Genomic DNA, 20,097 nt, shown 5'->3' with positions numbered 1-20,097 from the left:
GGAGAATTGCTTGAACCTGAAAGGCAGAGATTGCAGTTAGCCGAGATTGCACCATTGCAATCTAGCCTGGGCATCAGGAGTAAAACTCCATCTCAAAAAAAAAAAAAAAATTAGCTGGGTGTGATGGCGTGCACCTGTAGTTCCAGCTACTCGGGAGGCTGAGGCGGGAGAACTGCTTGAGCCTGGAGGCAGAGGTTGCAGTGCGCTAAGATTGCACCACTGCACTCCAGCCTGGCGACAGAGCAAGATTCTGTCTCAAAAATAAAAATAAAATAAAAAATAAATAAATAAGGCACAGAGTGGCTTAATGGATAAAGAAGTAAGATCCAACTATATGCTGTCTTCAGGGAACCCATTTCACTTACAAATATACACAAAGACTCAAGCTGAAAGTTAAACATATTCCTTGTAACTGAAAACTAAAAAAGATCAGGAGTAGCTGTACTAACATTAGATAAAACAGACTACAAATCAAAGACTGTAAAAAAAGAAAAATTATATATTTATCACTATATAATGATAAAGGTAAAAATTCAGCAAGTAGATACAACAATTATAGATATCTATGAACCCAACGCTGGAGCCCCCAAGTATATAAAGTTAACACTTGCTTTTAACTTTTACCGTATTATAGTAACAGTTAGGAGATATGCCGCTCTTGTGATAGACAAATCGCCTAGACAGAAAATCAACAAAGCAAGGGCAAAATTAAACTATGCACTACATCTAATAGACCTAACCAACATTTATTAGAACATTTCAACCTATTGCTATAGAATATACATTCTTTTCACCAGCACATGAAACATTTTTCCAGAACAGACTATATCTTAAGCTACAAAACAAGTCCAAACAAATTCAGAAAAATACAAATCACATCAAGTATCTTTTCTGACCACATGGAATAAAACTAGAAATTAATAATAAAAGGAATTTGGAAAATACACAAACATATGGAAATTAAATAACATGCTATTCAATGACCAATGGGTAAAGAAATTAAGAAGAAAATTTAAAAATTTCTTGAAACAAATGAACATGAGAATACAATATACCAAAACCTATGAGATAGAGCAAAACCAGTACTGAGAGGGAAGGTTACAGCAATAAATGCCTATATTAAAAAAGTAGACAGAGTTCAAATAAAAAAATCTAATGATACCCCTTGAAGAACTAGAAAATCAAGAATAGGCCGGACACGGTGGATCACACCTATAATCCCAGCACTTTGGGAGGCTGAGATAGGCAGATCACTTGAGGTCAGTAGTTTCAGAGCAGTCTGCCCAACATGGTAAAACTTCATCTCTACCAAAAATACAAAAATTAGCCAGGCATGATGGTGCACTCCTGTAGTCCCAACTACTCAGGGAGTTGAAGTGGGAGAATTGCTTTAACCCAGAAGGCAGAGGTTGCAGTGAGCCTTCAAGATCACACCATTGCACTCTATCTTGGGTGACATGGTGAAACTTCGTCTCCAAAAAAGAAAGAAAGAATAAACCAAACCCAAAATTAGTAGAAGAAAAGAAATAAAGATCAAAGCAGAAATATATGAAATTAAAATTTTAAAAAATATGGAAGAGGCCAGGTCTGGTAGCTCACATCTGTAAACCTGCACTTTGGGAGGCCAAGGCAGGCAGATTACTTTAGACCAGGTGTTCAAAACCAGCCCGGGTAACATGGTGAAACTCAAACTCTACAAAAAATACAATAATTAGCCAGGTGTGGTGGCACATGCCTATAGTCCCAGCTACATGGAGGGCTGAGGTGGGAGGATTGCTTAAGCCTAGGAAATCAAGGCTGCAGTGAGCTGTGATCATGTCACTGTACTCCAGACTGGATGACAGAGTGAGACTCTGTCTCTAAAAAACAAAAACAAAAACCACAGAAGGTCAATAAAATGGAAAGCTGGTTTTTTGAAAAGATAAACAAAATCAACAGACCTTTTGCTAGACTTAAGAGAGATCCAAATAAAATAATTGAAAATTAAAAAGGAGATATAACAACTGAAACCTCAGAAATACAAAGAATCATTAAAGAATATTATGAACTACTATATGCAAAACAAATTGGAAAACCCAGAAAAAATGGATAGATTCCTGGACACATACAACCTACCACGATTGAAACATGAAGAAACAGAAAATCTCAACAAACGAATAATGAATAACAAGATAAACGCCATAATAAAAAGTTTACCATCAAAGAAGTGCCCAAGACCTGATGGATTCACTGTTGTAGACTACCAAACATTTAAAGAAAACTAATACCAATCTACTCAAACTCTTCAAAAATACTGAAAAGGAAGGAATATCTCCAAACTCATTCAAAGAGGCCAGCATTACCCTGATACCAAAATGACATACGGAACCAACAAAAAAAGGAAAATTACAGGCCAATATAGTTTGATATATTGATATAATATGAGCATAGATGCAAAAATCCAGCAAACTGAATTCAACAACACATTAAAAGATCATTTGTAATAATCAAGTGGAACAAGGATGATTCAACATATGTGTGTCAGTAAACATAATATATCACAATAACAGATTCAAGAACAAAAACCATATGATTATTTCAATGGATGCCAGAAAAGCAGTCAATAAAATGCAACATCCCTTTATAACAACAAGAACAACAACAAAAAACCCTCATCAAAGGTATAGAAGGAACATACTTCAAAACAGAAAAAGCCATATATAGCACACTCAACAGGGAAAAATTGAAGGCCTTTTCTCTAAAGTCTGGAAAGACAATGATGCCCACTTTCACCAACATTATTCAACATAACACTGGAAGCCCTGGCCAGAGCAATTAAGCAAGAGAAAGAAATAAAGAGTATCCAAATTGGAAAATAAAAAGTCATATTAGCCTTGTTCTCAGATGACATGATCTCACCTCAAAAAAACCCTAAATTCTCCACCAAAAAACTATTAGAAATGATAAATTCAGTAAATTTGCAGGATAAAAAAATCAACATGCAAATTCAGTAAAGTTACAGGATAAAAAATCAACATACAAATGTCAATAACATTTATATATAACATAACTGAACAGTATGAATCTCAAAAAGCGTGATTTTTGTATGAGAATGAATGAATAATATAGGGTCAAAGAATAATCTGAAAAATAAATCAAAAAAGTAATCCCATTTACAATGGTTACAAAAAAAAAAAAAATCCCAGGAATCAATCTAAACAAGTGAAATATCAAGGCAAGGAAAACCATAAAACTCTGATGAAAAAAATAGAAGAGGACACCAAAAAAATGGAAAGGTATTTCAAGCTCACGTGCTGGAAGAAATAATGTTGTTAAAATGACAGTACTACCCAAAGTAATTTTGAGATTCAATGCAATCCTTATCAAAATGCCAATGACATTCTTCAGAGAAACAACAACAATAAAATACTAAACCTTATATGCAACCACAAAAGACTCCAAATAGCAAAGTAATCCAAAGCAAAAAGAACAAAGCTGGAAGCATCACACTACCTGACTTCAAAACACACTACAGAGCTACAGTAACTCAAGCAGCAGGGTACTAGCATAAATACAGACACACAGACCAATGGAACATAATACAGACCCAGATATAAGTCCACACATTTACAATCAACTCATCTTTGATAAAAGTGCCAAGAACATATTTTGGGGAAAGGACAGTCTTTTTAATCAATGATGCTGGAAAAGCTGGATTAACTATATATGAAAGAATGAAATGAAACTAGGCCACCATCTCTCATGACACATAAAAACCAAAAAAAAAACGGATTAAAGACTTAAATATAAGACCTCAAATTAAACACTGGGGAAACTCTTCAGGATACCGGTCTGGGCAAAAAATTTTGTGTGTGTAAGTCCTCAAAAGCACAGACAATCAAAGTAAAAACAGATAACTGAGATCACATTAAGCTAAAATACTTCTACACAGCAAAGAAAACAAAAGTGAAGAGCCAACTCATAGAATGGAAGACTATATTTGCAAACTATCCAACTGACAAGAGATTAATAACCAGAATATATAAGCAGCTCAAATAACTCAGTAGCCAAAAAAAAAATTATCTGATTTTACAATGGGCAAAAGAACTGAATGGATATTTCTTTTTTTTTGGTGGTGGGCGGGGGAGACAGACTCTCACTCTGTCATCCAGGCTGGAGTGTGTGGGGTGATCTTGGCTCACTGCAACCTCCACTTCTTGGGTTCAGGCAATTCTTCTGCCTCAGCCTCCCGAGTAGCTGGGACTACAGGCACGTGCCACTGCACCTGGCTAATTTTTTTATATTTTTAGTAGAGATGGGGTTTCACCATGTTAGCCAGGCTGGTCTCGAACTCCTGACCTGTGATCTGCCCGCCTCAGCCTCCCAAAGTGCCAGGATTACAGGTGTGAGCCACTGCACCTGGCTGGATATTTCTTAAAAGAAGACACGCAAATGACCAACGAGTATATGAAAAAATGCTCAACATCACAAATCATTAGAGAAATGCAAATCAAAATTACAATGCAGTATCATCTCACTCCAGTTAAAATAGTTTGTATCAAAATGATACACAATAACAAATGCAAGCAAAGATGTGGACAAAGGGGAACTCTCACACACTGTTGGTAGAAATGTAAATAATTATAGTCACTATGCAGAACAATATGGAGGTTCTTCAAAAAACTAAAAATAGAATTACCACATGAGTATAGTGGGGGTGTTAGGAGAAAAAAAAAAAAAAGAACGAAAGAATGAATAACACCCAGTATTTGATGGCACAACAGGGTGACTATAGTCAATAATTTAATGGTATATTTATTATCTACATTACAAAAGAGTATAATTGGATTGTTTGCAACATAAAGGATAAATGCTTGAGGGATGGATACCCCATTTTTCATGACACGAATATTACACATTGCATGCCAGAATCAAAATATCCCATGTACCCAATAAATACACAGATGTACTATATACCCACAACAATTTTTTTTTAACTATTATACCTTAAGTTCTGGAATGTATGTACAGAACATGCAGGTTTGTTACACAGGTATACATGTGCCATGGTAGTTTGCTGCACCCATCAACTTGTCATCTAGGTTTTAAGCCCTGCATGCATTAGGTATTTGTCTTAATGCTCTCCCTCCCCTTACCCACCACCACCTGACAGGCCCTGGTGTGTGATGTTCCCCTCCCTGTGTCCATGTGTTCTCATTGTTCAACTCCCACTTATGAGTGAGAACATGCAGTGTTTGGTTTTCTGTTCCTGTGTTAGTGTGCTGAGAATGATGGTTTCCAGCCTCATCCATGTCCCTGCAAAGGACATGAATTCATTATTTTTTATGGCTACATAGTATTCCATGATGTATATGTGCCACATTTTCTTTATCTAGTTGATCACTGATGGTCTTTTTGGTTGGTTCCAAGTCTTTGCTATTGTAAATAGTGCTGCAACAAACATATATTTGCATTTGTCTTTATAGTAGAATGATTTATAATCCTTTTGGATTATTTTAAACATATTTTTTTAAAAAACCACCATATGATCCAGCAATTCCACTATTAGACATATATATATATCCAAAAGAAAAGAAATCAATATATCCAAGAAACATCTGCATTTCCATGTTTATTGCAGCACTGTACACAATAGTCAAGATATGGACTCAACCTAAGTGCCCATCTGTGGATGAATGAATTAAAAAACATGGTATAAATACATAGTGAAAAATTATTCAGCCATAAAAAAGAATGAAATCCTGTAATTTGCAGCAACATAGATGGAACCTGAGACCATTATGCTAAGTGAAACAAGCCAAGTACAGAAAGACAAATTTCACATGCTCTAACTTGTATGTAGGAGCTAAAAACAGTAGATCTCATGAAGATAGAGAGTAGACTCGTGGTTACCAGAAAAGAAGGAATCAGATGGATGAAGAGTAAAGAAAATAATATACATGTATTATTACCACTGAACTGCACACTTAAAAATGGTAAAGATGGTAAATTATAGACATATATTTTATCTCAACAAGAAATAAAATTTTTTTTAAAACTACAGTAGGAAACCACTACACTTCTGCTAAAATGACTAAGATAAAAAAGACTAACAATATCAAGTTTCAATGAGTATGTGGCAGAATTAGAACCATCATACCTTACCAGTAAGAATGTAAAACTGTTTCCAACCACTTTGGAAAACAGTTTAATGAGTACTTAAAAAGTTAAACAGACACTTACCATATGACCCAGAAATTCCATTCCCAGGTGTCTACCCAACAAAAATAAAAACACATTCAAACAAAGACTTGTATGTGAATGTTCGCTGCCAAAAACTGGAAACAACTCAAATGTTGACCAACTAGTGAGCAGATAAATAAAAGGTAGTACTATATCCACACAATGGAATGCTACTCAACAATTTTTAAAATGAATTACTGACATATGAAATAATACGGGTGGACCTCAAAAATATTATAAGTAAAAGGAGCCAGAGACATAAGTCACCATATTTTATGATTCCATTTATATGATATTTCTAGTAAAGAAAAGACTACAGAAATAGAAAAATCAGTGGTTGCATGGAGTTGGAGATGGAAGCAAGGATTGACCATGAATGAACAGGCAAGAAAGAACATTTTCCAGTGACAAGAAATGTTAGAGTATTAGATTATGGAAATAGTTACACACTTTATACATACTACAAATTATCTATTTCCAGACTTTAAAAAAAGCCTTTTTTGAGGCCCTATGGCCTCAAAAAAAAAAAAGTTATGTTCTGTAACTTTCTGGGGTTTTGGTTTAATCCACACCAATATATGAATATGGAAATATGTAATTCGCTATGTCCAAAGTACTTTTAAAACACTAATTGCATATGGTTCAACCTAAATATTTGGGTAACTATAAAAATAACTGGAGTAAATGAAGCAAGATTAGTAACAAGCAAGTAAACTTAATAAAAAAAGGGAAGGAAACATGAATGGAATTCTGTATAGGCAGAAACTGGGAGAGGAGATTTCTATCATGTGACTAAGCCATTAATGAGACATTTTTTTTCTTCTTCTTCTTCCTCTTTTTTTTTTGAGATGGAGTTTTGCTCTTGTCACCCATGCTGGAGTGCAATGGCATGATTTTGGCTCACTGTAACCTCTGCCTCCCAGGTTCACGTGATTCTCCTGCCTCAACCTCCCAAGTAGCTGGGATTAAAGGCGCCCGCACTACCATGCTCAGCTAATTATTTTGTATTTGTAATAGAGACGGGCTTTTATCATGTTAGCCAGGCTGGTCTCGAACCCCTGCCTCCCAAAGTGTTGGGATTACAGGTGTGAGCCACTGCACCTGGCAAGATTCACATTTCTAACCAATGGTAATATTAGCCATTAAGGAACATGTATAGAATATCAAACTAGTAACAGTAGTTAGCTCTAGAGATGAAAAGAAAAATTGGAATTGAACAACACTTCCCTTTAGAGATTCTGGCAATATGGAAGCATCATGTCATAATACCTAAATCTTGCAGGCTATATTATTCATTCATTCTCATACCAAAATCACTCTTTTTGGAGATTCATACCATTCAGTTATTCCAATACTCCCTCATCATCATCACTGTCATTTCCTACCTCCATGTCACTCTTGTATATTCTTTGAGGACTGTGGCACCAAGCTGTCTCTCTCTCAAGCCATTTTCGTGCCATCATGCCAGAAGAATTCCATATCCCTAAGATGACCCCAGCTAACATCCTACTCTCTTGGTAGATACTGAGCAAAGTGTTACAAATTCATTTGCCTTCAGGGGTGATGTTAATAATAATATGAATAAAGCTGAGTGTACATAGGGCTTCCTGGCATTCTAATTCAAAATTATAAAAAACACTATGCAAGTTAAACAAAGCTCTTCTGCAAATTAAATTTAACTGGCAATCCATTTCTTTGCTATTTTTCCCAATTCCATTGTTTCTCAACTTTTTAAAAATTGTTGTCTTCCATTAATAGATAATAAAGACTCCTTCTTTAAAGTTATTTGAAATTTCAAAATACGTCAAATACTGAGACTAAAACCAAACCACATTATATTATATTACTGAAAATGTTTTTCTAAACTACAACGGTTCACTACCCTTCCCCTGGCCCATTAGGAAATACTACCCTGAAAACTACACCATCTCTGAAATTTAAAAACCAATTATCTCTCCTTTTTTTTTTTTTTTTTTTTTTTTTTTTTTTTTTTTTGAGACAGAGTCTCACTCTGTCACCTAGGTTAGAGTGCAGTGATACAATGCCAGTTTACTGCAGCCTCAACCTCCTGGGCACAAGCAATCCTCCCACCTCAGCCTCATGCATAGCTGGTACCACAGGTGCAAGCCACCTCATCTGGCTATTTTTACAGAGACAAGGTCTAGCCATGTGGCCCAGGATGGTCTAGAATTACCTGACTCAAATGATCCACCTGCCTTGGCCTCCCAAAATGCTGGGACTACAGGCATGAGCCACCGTGTCCAACCATCTCACTTTCCTATTTCTAATTCTTATTCTTATTTGAAGTATATTGGCTCTTCAAATTCTGAGAAACCTTCCTATTTCTCTTTTTACTAATTGTTTTTTGAGACAAAGTCTCACACTGTTACCTAGGCTGGAGTGCAATGGTGCGATCTCAGCTCACTGCGACCTCCACCTCCCAGGTTCAAGTGATTCTCCTGCCTCAGCCTCCAGAGTAGCTGGGACTACAGGCTCATCCCACCACACCCAGCTAACTTTTGTACTTTTAGTAGAGATGAGGTTTCACCAAGTTGGCCAGGCTGGTGTCGAACTCTTGACCTCAGGTGATCAGCCCGCCTCTGCCTCCCAAAGTGCTGGGATTATAGGCATGAGCCACCGTGCCCGGTCTCTTTGTACTAATTTTGTTAACCACCTTTTCTTCTGCAGCTCTACTTAGCAATTACCAGAAATTACTTAAGTCAGGGGTCCTTGTCATTTCATATAAATGTTTTCTCAAAGATCATTAACAAAATCTCTCAAGCTCTACTGTTAATGTTCCAAACCATTTGCAGTTTCCAAATAAACCACAATCACATGCTGTACTTTCTGCCTAAAATACCTTTCAATTTTTAACTCTTACTCATACTTAAAGATGTATATCAAGTCATAGCTCCCCTAGTTAGACAGAAAATAGTTATGATTTCTTTATAAATGAGATAGGAATTAGTATCTCCACTCCTTCCATGACCTGGAACTTCTCTTAGATTAATAAACTCTGCCTCTAAAAAGCAAATAGTGCCCCTGCCAGCAGGAGTATGAGATAACTTCATTTATAATCTGAAGGATTTTTGCAATTATTCAGCATTTGGTAAACATTTCTTAAAAAATGCAGAACACATTGTATAAAGCAAAGGAGCTACAAGTTTGGCTTTCGTAAGTCATCCCAGCAACACATTTCTTAAAAACTGCATAGAAAAAATACCAATTTTAAAAACCAACATTATTGATATATACCTTACTATATCACACATCTATTTATCAAAAGTTTAACATTCTAACCTGGAATGTCGGAGGCTGTCCTTTTTGTTTTTTGCAGAACACAATGTGCATTCACAGCCAACTGCATGGGGCTTGGGTAGAGATACATCCTGTTTTAAGAGCATTGTAAGAATTTCATAGTTGTTACGATGAGCAGCTAAAATGACAGGCGCAACATCCATAGTTGTTGAATACTCAGGATTCTGAATTCGTTCCATTAGTTTCTGAAAAATATTTACATAAATGTCCAAAGTTATTATTTGTGACTTTGCAAATATAATTATCTAAGGAATGAAATGAAAAAATAGGAAGGCACAAAGAACTTAAGAATTATTTTAAGGAATATGTTAAACATTTTGCTGGACTAAATTTTTCTTTGAAACCTCAAAACTTAACTGTAATTAATAAATGCAATGTAATCATACCAGACAAAATCTTCGATAGGTAACATTCATATAACTAGAGTTCTGTTTTTTCCAACAAAGAAGTGAGAATATCTATAAAAATACCTTAGGGAAAAGTGTTTAATTTTCACAAGATTATAGAATCATGCCTGACAAAAATAAAGAACAAGAATGTTAGAAAAAGAATATATTGGAAAAACAAAAATGCTAAAAATAGAATATTAACATGTGAGGAAAACTATAAGAATTCTACTTCTATGGCAAACCTTATCACATTGACAGCAATGCAGCTACTTGAAAAGGGTAATAGGAAGCACTCTTCATTTTGTATAAATTTCTACACATTTTCAATTATTACATATACTACTTCCTACTATAAATGCAAAAACATTAACAATAATGCTACTATTTAATGAGTTCTAGAACTGTTAGGCACTTTACATTTATCATCTCATTTAATTGCCACAGTAGCCTGCAGAACCTAGCATTATAATACCCACGAAGAAACTAAGGCTCAGAGAAGCTAATATGCCTGAGCTACTAACAAGGAGGCTGGGTGCTGATCAGAATCCAGGTTTGTATTACTCTGGAGCCAGAGCTCCTTCCACTATAGCAGCCCACTGGCGTGGTAAGAGCATGAAATGAGGAACATAATATTAGTAATTAAAGAATCAGGCTTAAGTAAAAAGGTTGATTATTTTATAATTATCGTATTTTCTTTCTAACACTTCTTACTTTTTTGCAATATTGTAAAAGTGTATACTTACAAAATATCTGAACATATATAAAATTAGGAAAAATTTTTAAAATACCCATATTCCTACTACCCAAAGAACATTTTCTAGTACAGTATTTCATTCTAATTCTTTTTCTACTATACTCCCCTTTTAAGAACATCTTTGGCATAAACAGTAGGTATTCTAAGCACCAATGATTAAACACAGTGGTCCTTAATATCTCCAAGACTAGGGACCCTTTAAATAATCCATAAAGCAGGACCTTTACATAGACCAGAATCTTCAGAAAAAAAAAAAAAAATTCATGCCAGAATTTTGTATGCAATTTAAGGAAATTCATAGATTCTGTGTTCAAGTATTTTATTTTGCTAATTTACCATAAACATCTTTATGAAAAGAGCTTTTTCCAAATTTAGGATTATCTCATTAACACAGAAGCCCACAAATGGAATTATGGATCTAAAGGCCATGAACAATTTTGAAGCTCTTGATACATAATGTTAAACTCCTTTTAACAGTTTAAATTACCAATAATATAAGAAGATATCCATTTTACACTAAAGTTTTACTTACCAGTCCTGAGCATGATCACTCCCAATTTATAGTGAAAAATGAAATTTTAATTTACTTTCCTTTGATCACTTGTAAGTTTTAATATTTTCTAATAAACTTATCTGATTTTCCTCCTCTTTTTATGAATAATTTGTTTATATACTTATTTATTGAGGACTTCAAATTAATGAATTTACTTTAAAATTACAGAGAAACCTAAAATTAGCCCTTTCCCATCTTAGTGCATTACTGGTTATAAAGAAGAAAAAAATATATTTAATCCCTTAAAAGAAAAGTGGTCCTCATGTTTCCTATGAAACATATTTAACTCTAAGATAAACACCACTAGTTATGCATAAGATTAAAGTTCATAATTCCATTGTTCATAATATAATCTGTGAACTATTAAAGAAACAATCTGAATTTGAAAGACAATTGCCAAAATGACAACCTGGCAAGCCAAGAATACAGAATGGATTCATTGAAATGCTTAAAGAATATTACTATTATCGAAATGCTAAAAATTTTTTTTTTAATTCTGCTTATAGCCAGTTTATATTCCCAGCAGTTTTTTAAAATATATAAAAATATTTAACATTATATTCTAGAGATAGAAGTAAAGGGCTATGAAGATATGATCTTGGCTGGGCATGGTAGCTCACTCCTGCAATCCCAGCACTTTGGGAGGCTGAGGCGGGCGGATCACCTGAGGTCAGGAGTTCCAGACCAGCCTGGCCAACAAGGTGACACCCCATCTCTATTAACAATACAAAATTAGCCGGGCATGGTGGCAGGCGCCTGTAATCCCAGCTACTAGGGAGGCTGAGGCAGGAGAATTGCTTGATCCCAGGAGGTGGAGCTTGCAGTGAGCCAAGATAGTGCCATTGCACTTGCAGCCTGGGCAACAAAACAAGACTGAAACTATGTCTCAGAAAAAAAGAAAGAAAAAAGATATAATCTTGCTGTCATTGAGTGTATTCAAATAAAGGTTGAATAATCTTTATTTGTTAGAGACAGGGCTGCCAACTCTAAGATTTAACTGGTAGTGACAATGGTGATGAATAAAACCAGTCAGTGCTTCCAGTACTCTAGCACACTACACCCCGCTCTTCCTCCCAGGAGAAGAAATGGACTTAAAGGCTAGAAGATGGGACAGGTGTACCAAAATATCATAATAACTGCAAGATAAATGGCAGAAAATTGAGTAGTATTCCAGATATTTCTGATCCTTTGGATTGGGACTACACTGTTAGCCCTTTGTTCCTTATTCCTGTTGGTTTCTTACAACCACTTAAAACTAGATGGTGAAAGTCATACTTTTGTAATAGTCTGAATGAGAGTAAGATTTTTCAGTTAATATATAATAAAGTATGCAATTTAGCAAGGGCTCCCACAGTTTTCAAAAATTGCAGTCAACAACCAATTCATAATTCTTTCTTAAAACAACATTTTTCTTCTCCTTATAGACAGCTTATATTTCCAGCAGTTATTTAAATTGTTTGTTTCACTGTATCATCACCAATAATGAATGTTATCATTTCTAAAATTTGATATAAAATAACTATCTTTTTAAATTAGCATTTACTTAGTAGTGACTACCTACCTAATTACGAAAGCAATAAAGAAAAATAAAAAAGAGTACAAAAAAATTCTTAATTTGGTCAATGAGAGATGTTGACTGTTAGGTAATATTTTGTTGCATTTCCACACAGTCCCTTTTCTATACATATTTTAAACCTAGGGTCAAATTACATGTATAATCTATTTTCTTTTTCTTATTCTACTTACTATATTTTGCCATGTTCCTATTCTTTTAAAAATATTGTTCTAATGATTGCATAACATTCCATTGTACATATATATAATCATTTACATTTCCTATCTTCTATTTTGGAATATTTAGATTATGTCACATGGGCTTTTAAAAATTACAAGTAAGATCATAACCAACATTTTTGTCCTCATTTCTGACCACTATAGATTCCTAGAGGAGAAAACACTAGGTTAAAGCACATGAACATCTTTCTTATGGCAGATCTTGCCAAAACATTTTCCAAAATACCTGCCTCACTAGTAGCATATGAGACTATGATACTCCCTTGCTATCAATGATTTTTTTTAATTTGCCAATTTGATAAGTAAAAATTAGTATCTTATTGTATTTGATTATCAGTAAGATTTAACATTTTGTATTTTCTGAGATTTTATGTCCTTTTCTAATATGTTTTTCACCAATTTGTCTAATATTAAGATGATTAATTTATGATATACGCTGCAAATATCTTTTGCCAGTTATTCATCCGCTTTCTAAATTTTGCCTGAGGTCTGGATTCCAAAAACCTAACTTTTGTAATAGCAAAAACTGTGCCACTGTGATTTCTGTCCATTGCTTTTATGCACAGAAAGTCTTATCACTCCTGATTACTTAAACATTCACCTACATTTTCTTCCAGTTTGTTGGTTTCATTGATTACATTTAATTCTTATCTATCTGGAAACTAACCTATATTTTCAACATTATCTGCAGAATATTTCAAACTATAAATACTGGTCCACAGTGACAAAATTACAGAAATATCAACTAAATTTTGAAAAGTTTCCTGAAAGCAATACTGATTATTCTTGCAAGTGTCTACTTAAAGTAATATTTTACAGAGTAAGAAAAAGTTCTAATAAAAATAAATAAATAAATAAATTTGAGGGAACGAAAAATGGCAATGGGGCAGGAGATCTATTTTGGTTTAAAAATCCAAATTAATAAATATTTAAGAGTACTAACTACTATAGTTGGTCTTGATGATCGTTTTGATCGATGATTAAGTAGTATATCAACAGCTCCCACTACTTCAGAGTCGATTGCCACCAAAAGTGCATCTGCAGACTTTAAAACAAAAAAAAGTTAAAAATGAAAAGGGAAGATAAAAAGGTAAACTACTTCTTTCTACTAATTCATAAATAAAACTATTTTTAAAAATTTTAAACTGTATTATATACAGTAATACTGACTTTTCAAAAATTTTGACTGTACAAATAGTACATTTGCTTGCCTTAGGAGTATTTCTGTGTACCACAATATACACGTTTCTGTCCTGGTTTCAAGGCATGAGTTGGTAAAATAATGAATGTTTCATAGAAGGGATTATTAGCGTAACAGTGCTGATCCATGCAGCATTAAAGTTGAAAAATTTTTTTCAAAATCTTTACTCTTGAACTGTGGACCAAAAGGATTTTAACAATCCAATTCTATAAAAGAAACTGTCAAGAACTATTACTACAGGTAAAGGATTGTTTTTAGTCTAATGAAAATGATCATCATCAATGCAAACAGGAGTATGGGGAGAATCTATAAAGGAGAGAGCCTTCTGTTCTCATTTTTAAAATACATGGCTGACTGGAATACTACAAATTTGACATTTATGAATAATTTTATCAAGTATAAGCCACAAATAATTAGGCTACCAAAGCTCATAGAGACAGGAGGGAGCAGTGACTTTATCATTTTACTCCCAATCTATAGCTCATTGTGAAGATGCGCCTTTAACAAGAGGAAAAAGTAACGAGACTCTGAGGAAATGGGGACTTTTCAACTGTATAACAAAGCCTATATATAGTCTTGTTGGCAACCATAACATCAGGTTTTTGGATTTTTAGGGAAAAATAAAAAGCGGAAAAACATAGGGATAAACAATGATTTAATCTAAGAAAATGCCCTGATTATTTTCAATATGTACATTTTAGCTGCTGTAATCTTTAATAACTATTTAAATCGACATTCTTGCTTTTGGGAATAAAACTATATCATATCTTTAATATTCTTTGTAGCTGAAAAGAGTAAAGTTTATATCTACTTTATCTGAATGTAAAAAAAATAACACTAAAAGTGGCAGACTTTACTTGAATGTCTAAAAATAGGACTATGCACTCCAAAGAAAGGGCTGGAGTCCTCATTCAACCATTAGGAATCACCTATGCTTTCCCACAGAAAAACTCCCCACCCAGATGGGAAATTTAACCCATTGTTCTATCCCTTAAAATTTTCAGGGTCCACTGAGCTGTAGTCTATGCTTTAAAGTCCTAGCATTATTATTATTATGCTTTGCAAACATTTCTCTTCAGATTTTAGCATATTTAGTCAGTTGAAGCAAATGAACAAAAAGAATGCTATATCCATTACTACTAAATATTTCATTTATGATTTTTTAAATTTTTTTTTTTTTGAGACACAGTCTTGAGCTCTATCACCCAGGCTTGAGTGCAGTGGCATGATCTTGCCTCACTGCAACCTCAGCCTCCCAGGTTCAAGCAATTCTCCTGCCTCAGCCTCCCAAGTAGCTGGGACTACAGGCACACGCCAGCACGCCCGGCTAATTTTTGAACTTTTAGTAGAGATGGGGTTTCACCATGTTGGCCAGGTTGATCTGTAACTCCCAACCTTAAGTGATCCGCCCACCTCGGCCTCCCAAAGTGCTGGGATTACAGGCATGTGCCACCGCACCTGGCCTGTGATTTTTAATTTTAACCAATAAAGCTAACCAGAGTAATGCCATTGCTTGCAAAGTCCAACATCAGGTAACTTCAACAATCTGAAATATAGCCATGGATTTAAAAATAGCAACATATTGAGCTGTCACAAACAAACGTCATGGGTATTATTTCCCCAAAGAAACAGGCCCAAGCATTCTGATTTAGAATTGTCTATAAATGATGAATATCTGGCTTTCCCAAGTACTCTTCAGATCTTTACTGAATAAAAGAATAGCTAGATTAAAACCAACAGTGTATAGGAAAAGGAATAAATAACTACTAAAAGTTTACTACTGAAAAGATTAAATACCAATATAGCAAAATCACTCTCAATGCGCAGCAGTCTAAAGCCACATAATGTAAGGACAAACATGTTAACAGTTTTAGACCATATGAAGCAAAGTAAAATAATTACATTCTCGATCATTCCAACTAAGGATGGTAAAGTTAAATTATATTCAGATACATTACTTAGTAAAGAATAAAGATTTACATTAAATCTTTCAATGCTTAAAAGTATAAGCTTCAGCTATAAAATATTCATTTACATTAAAATGTCTTATAAATAAGGAGTTCCCATTGACTTATTCTGCACAAATGGTATGTTATTTCATAAATCAATGGCAGTTATAAAGGAAACAAATATTTTAAATTATTTTAAAAATATATGGTTATACAAAAAATCCTCACTAGTTTTGTTTTCCAAATTCTCAGATATTTGACAATTCTTTATTTAAAGCTCTTCAATACATATACTTCTTATGTATTTATGAGGTCATTATCTTCCTTCCTATCTTAGAATGTCTTTTCAACAATTCCCATACTCTTCCTTTAAGCTCAGAGTAAAAAAGTTACTTATTTCCTTTCCAAAGCTACATTTTCCATCTTAGTATTCTATGTAATGCTCTCCAATCTTTAGAACCCTGGTCCTTCATTTGCAGAAATACCAGTCTCATCTTCCACCTCCCAGAACTTTAAATCCTTCCTCACTTGTTGCTAGCTTGCTTACTAGCTCTTTATTAACTTAATTCCATCTTTCTCTTACCACTCAAGTTTTCTTCTTCCCTTCACTGTGTCAAATTTTGCAAATCAAAGCATATCATTTCTCCAATTCTACTGATGCCAGATTTTCAAAATCCAATTACTTTTTCTACCTTCTAATTTTTCTTCATTTCTAAGAAATATGTTAAAACTATTCTTTTGGCTTTCACAATGCTGCACTATCCTAACTGCCTCTGATATCTTCAACAATTCCTTTGGTCTTTAATGAAACTCATCATTAAATGTAGATGTTTCCTTAAGAATGAATCTGCACCAGCCCTTTGCTCTTCTCCATGATTTCACTTACTCCCACATGGTGATGGGCACACCCATGGCCATGACTGCTTACTGTATCTCTTTAGCCTGACCTCTCCCTAGAGATATACTCTTCATCTGTGTTTGCCTGATGAGGACTGCCTGATAGCCCCCAAATCAACAAGTACAAAACCAGAATTCACATTCCTTTGCCACAAGTTTGACTTAGCTTCTGAACTTAATGTTTTCCTTTTTTCCTTCTCCCAGTAACCCATGTTTAAGATTTCCAAATCATCCTGGACTTCTCAAATTCCCCCTCCAAATCAAAATATTCACTAAAATTTGTCAATTCCTCACAGTGGTCTCCAACCTTTTGGCACCAGGGTCTGGTTTCATAGAGCAGGTAGGGAGATGGTTTTGGATGAAACAGTTCCACCTCAGATCATCAGGCATTGGTCAGATCTCATAAGGAGCATGTAACCTAGATCCCTTGCATGTGCAGTTCACAATAGGGTTTGCACTCCTATGAGGATCTAATGCCATCGCTGATCTGACAGGAGGCAGAGCTCAGGCGGTAATGATCACTGACCTGCTGCTTACCTCCTGCTGTGCAGCCCAGTTCCTAACAGGCACTGGAACCGTATAGGTCATGGACCCATATCTGCCTTTCCCCTCACCCTTGTTATAGCCACTGTTTTTCTTATAGCACTGTTCCAGTTCAAGCATTAACCTCTTCATATCTAGATTACTACAAAAACTGTTCATGTAGGCTATAGCCTTTCCCACTTTCCATTTCCCAATCTGTATTAAATTCAGCCACTAGATTCATCTTTCTAAAATACCACTAGACACATCACATCCTTTCTCAAAATTCATGTAATGACACCCCCTATTATATAAAACCCAAATTCCTTATTCTGGCATTCAAGGCCCTTTGTATCTGTTTTAATTATTTGTTCCCACTACTCTCCAACCCAAATGCTTTGTTTGAAAAAGCTAAATCAATTCACTGTCTCAAAAATATACATTGCATATGCCTTTGTTTACATCCTTCTCTACATCCCCTGTTCCCTACCTATCTTTACATGTTTGAGAGTAGATCAGCATAATAGGTAAGAGCATGGATTCTGGAGCCGGAACCTAAGTTCAGATTCCAGGTCTGCCATTTACAGAGTAACTTTGGGCAAGTTACTTGACCTTTTACCTCAGTTTCCTCTTCTATAAAATGGGGATAATAATATCTAACTCATTCTTATGATGTGAGGATTAAGTAAGTGAACATATTTAAGGTTCCTGGCAGAGAGTAGTAATATATAAATGTTAGCAATTATTAATATTTCAACGCTGAGCTCAACTGATACTTTTCCCGTGAAGTCTTTCTCGATAGCCCCAACTTACAGTGGTCTTGCTCTTCTCTGTATTTCTAAATCATGTACATCAAACCACAAAAGTTTAATTATAAAATAGGGTTTCTCAATAGCAGCACTACTGAAATTTTGGGTCAAATAATATTTTATTGTGGGGGCTGTCTTGGGTATTGTAGGATGTTCAGCAACATTCCTAGCCTCTACACACAAGATGACAATAGTAACCTGCCCTCCAATTGTGAAACCAAAATATCTTCAGACGTTGCCAAATGTCCCCTGATGGTGACAAAATCATATAACAAAGATACATGAAAGCTCTTGTAAATACAAAGCAATATAAAAACAGGGTCAGGTATTATTACCACTCAACACTTACCAAATATACTTTTGTATTATTTAATTGACTTGTAATTCATACATACTTTTATTGTCCAATTTGTCTTAAAGATCCTATCACACAGAACCCATGTTCTACTTATTCATTTTTTACTTATTTCCACAATAACACCCAACCAAAGGCCTTGGACATTGATGATTGATAAAATAAGACACAGGTAACTGGGAAGAACACAGTGAACTAGAAAGAGAATGGGATTTGCAATCAGAAGATTAAATTCAAAGCTTAGTCTTGTCCTTACTAATTTTAGAACTTTGGGAAATTCATTGAAGTCTATGAGCCTCAGTTTTCTAATCTATAAAATGTAACAACTATATAGGTTGAGTATGATGTCTGAATGTGATCAAGTATATGAAAGCACTGTGTATAATGCTAAACTATTATATGTACATAACCATATGTGTAAAAAGACAAAATTATTATACCATAATAATTCTTTTATCTAGAATCATCAGTGTATGAATTTTTTTCTATGCTTATTTTCTAGGTAACTGAAGCTTATGCCTTTAAGTGTTTAATTTTAAAATTTAAACTTTTTTTTTTTTTAAAGACAGGGTTTCACCATATTGGTGAGGCTGGTCTCGAACTCCTGACCTCAGATGATCCACCCGCCTCAGCCTCCCAAAGTGCTGGGATTACAGGCGTAAGTTACCGTGCCCGGCAAAATTTAAACTATTTTGATGGAAGTCTTCTTCTTCTAAAACAATAGGTACTGAATATAATTTAACTCTTCCTTACTGACTCTGGGCCATTGTTATAAGCCTTAATTATCATTCTAACATACAGCTCCCTAAGAGAATATCAGATATGTAATGCTGTTGACCTCTGTTAAATAGTGTCGGAGGTACCACACCTCATTTTGTTCCACTGCAGCTCTCATGCTCCTTCCATTGTCCCTCAGATTCTCTACGGATTAGAAATTAATTAAGTTTGTTAAAATGGAACCTAAAATGAGAAAAAATAGACTCTGATGGAGGGCTCCTATAACTAAAGTTCATAAATTTAATTTGTAAACTTCATGGCAGCAAACCACTGGCTGCTCAGAGACATTTTTTACTTACTTTCTGGTTCTCAATTGCGGTCTGGATAACTGAGGTTGTGAGGTAAGCATTTTTTTTTTTTTTTACTCCAAACATATATATGGAGACAGTACCACATGTTGTTTTATATATATAGACACACATACATATACATATATAAAATAGCAATGTACATAGAATTACCCTACTTATATTCAGAAAATCTGCTGAGAGTGTCTCCTGATGCCACCAAAAAAAATGTGCCTCATTAAGAAAAAAAAAAAAGAGGTAGAAATTAAT

At 34.6% G+C, this 20,097-nt stretch overlaps 1 protein-coding gene across 3 annotated transcripts in view; it reads right to left on the bottom strand.

Annotated features, from left to right (window-relative positions):
• The window catches only part of TRPC1 (transient receptor potential cation channel subfamily C member 1), a 77,825-nt gene that overhangs the window by 44,479 nt on the left and 13,249 nt on the right, over positions 1-20,097 (bottom strand). For 2 of the 3 annotated variants that reach the window (XM_017523766.2, XM_017523768.1), the window contains one exon: positions 9,523-9,725. In XM_017523766.2, the coding sequence (XP_017379255.1) occupies positions 9,523-9,725 (203 nt within the window). Of the gene's footprint in view, positions 1-9,522; positions 9,726-13,973; positions 14,076-20,097 lie in introns of all 3 variants that reach the window. The other variant, XM_017523765.2, reaches the window with a different exon arrangement.

The sequence above is a fragment of the Cebus imitator genome, unplaced genomic scaffold (genome assembly GCF_001604975.1).
Source record: "Cebus imitator isolate Cc_AM_T3 unplaced genomic scaffold, Cebus_imitator-1.0 Scaffold30, whole genome shotgun sequence".
Taxonomy (NCBI): Eukaryota; Metazoa; Chordata; class Mammalia; order Primates; family Cebidae; genus Cebus; species Cebus imitator.
Note: the sequence above shows the minus strand (reverse complement) of the source record. Positions and strands in the feature narration are given on the sequence as shown.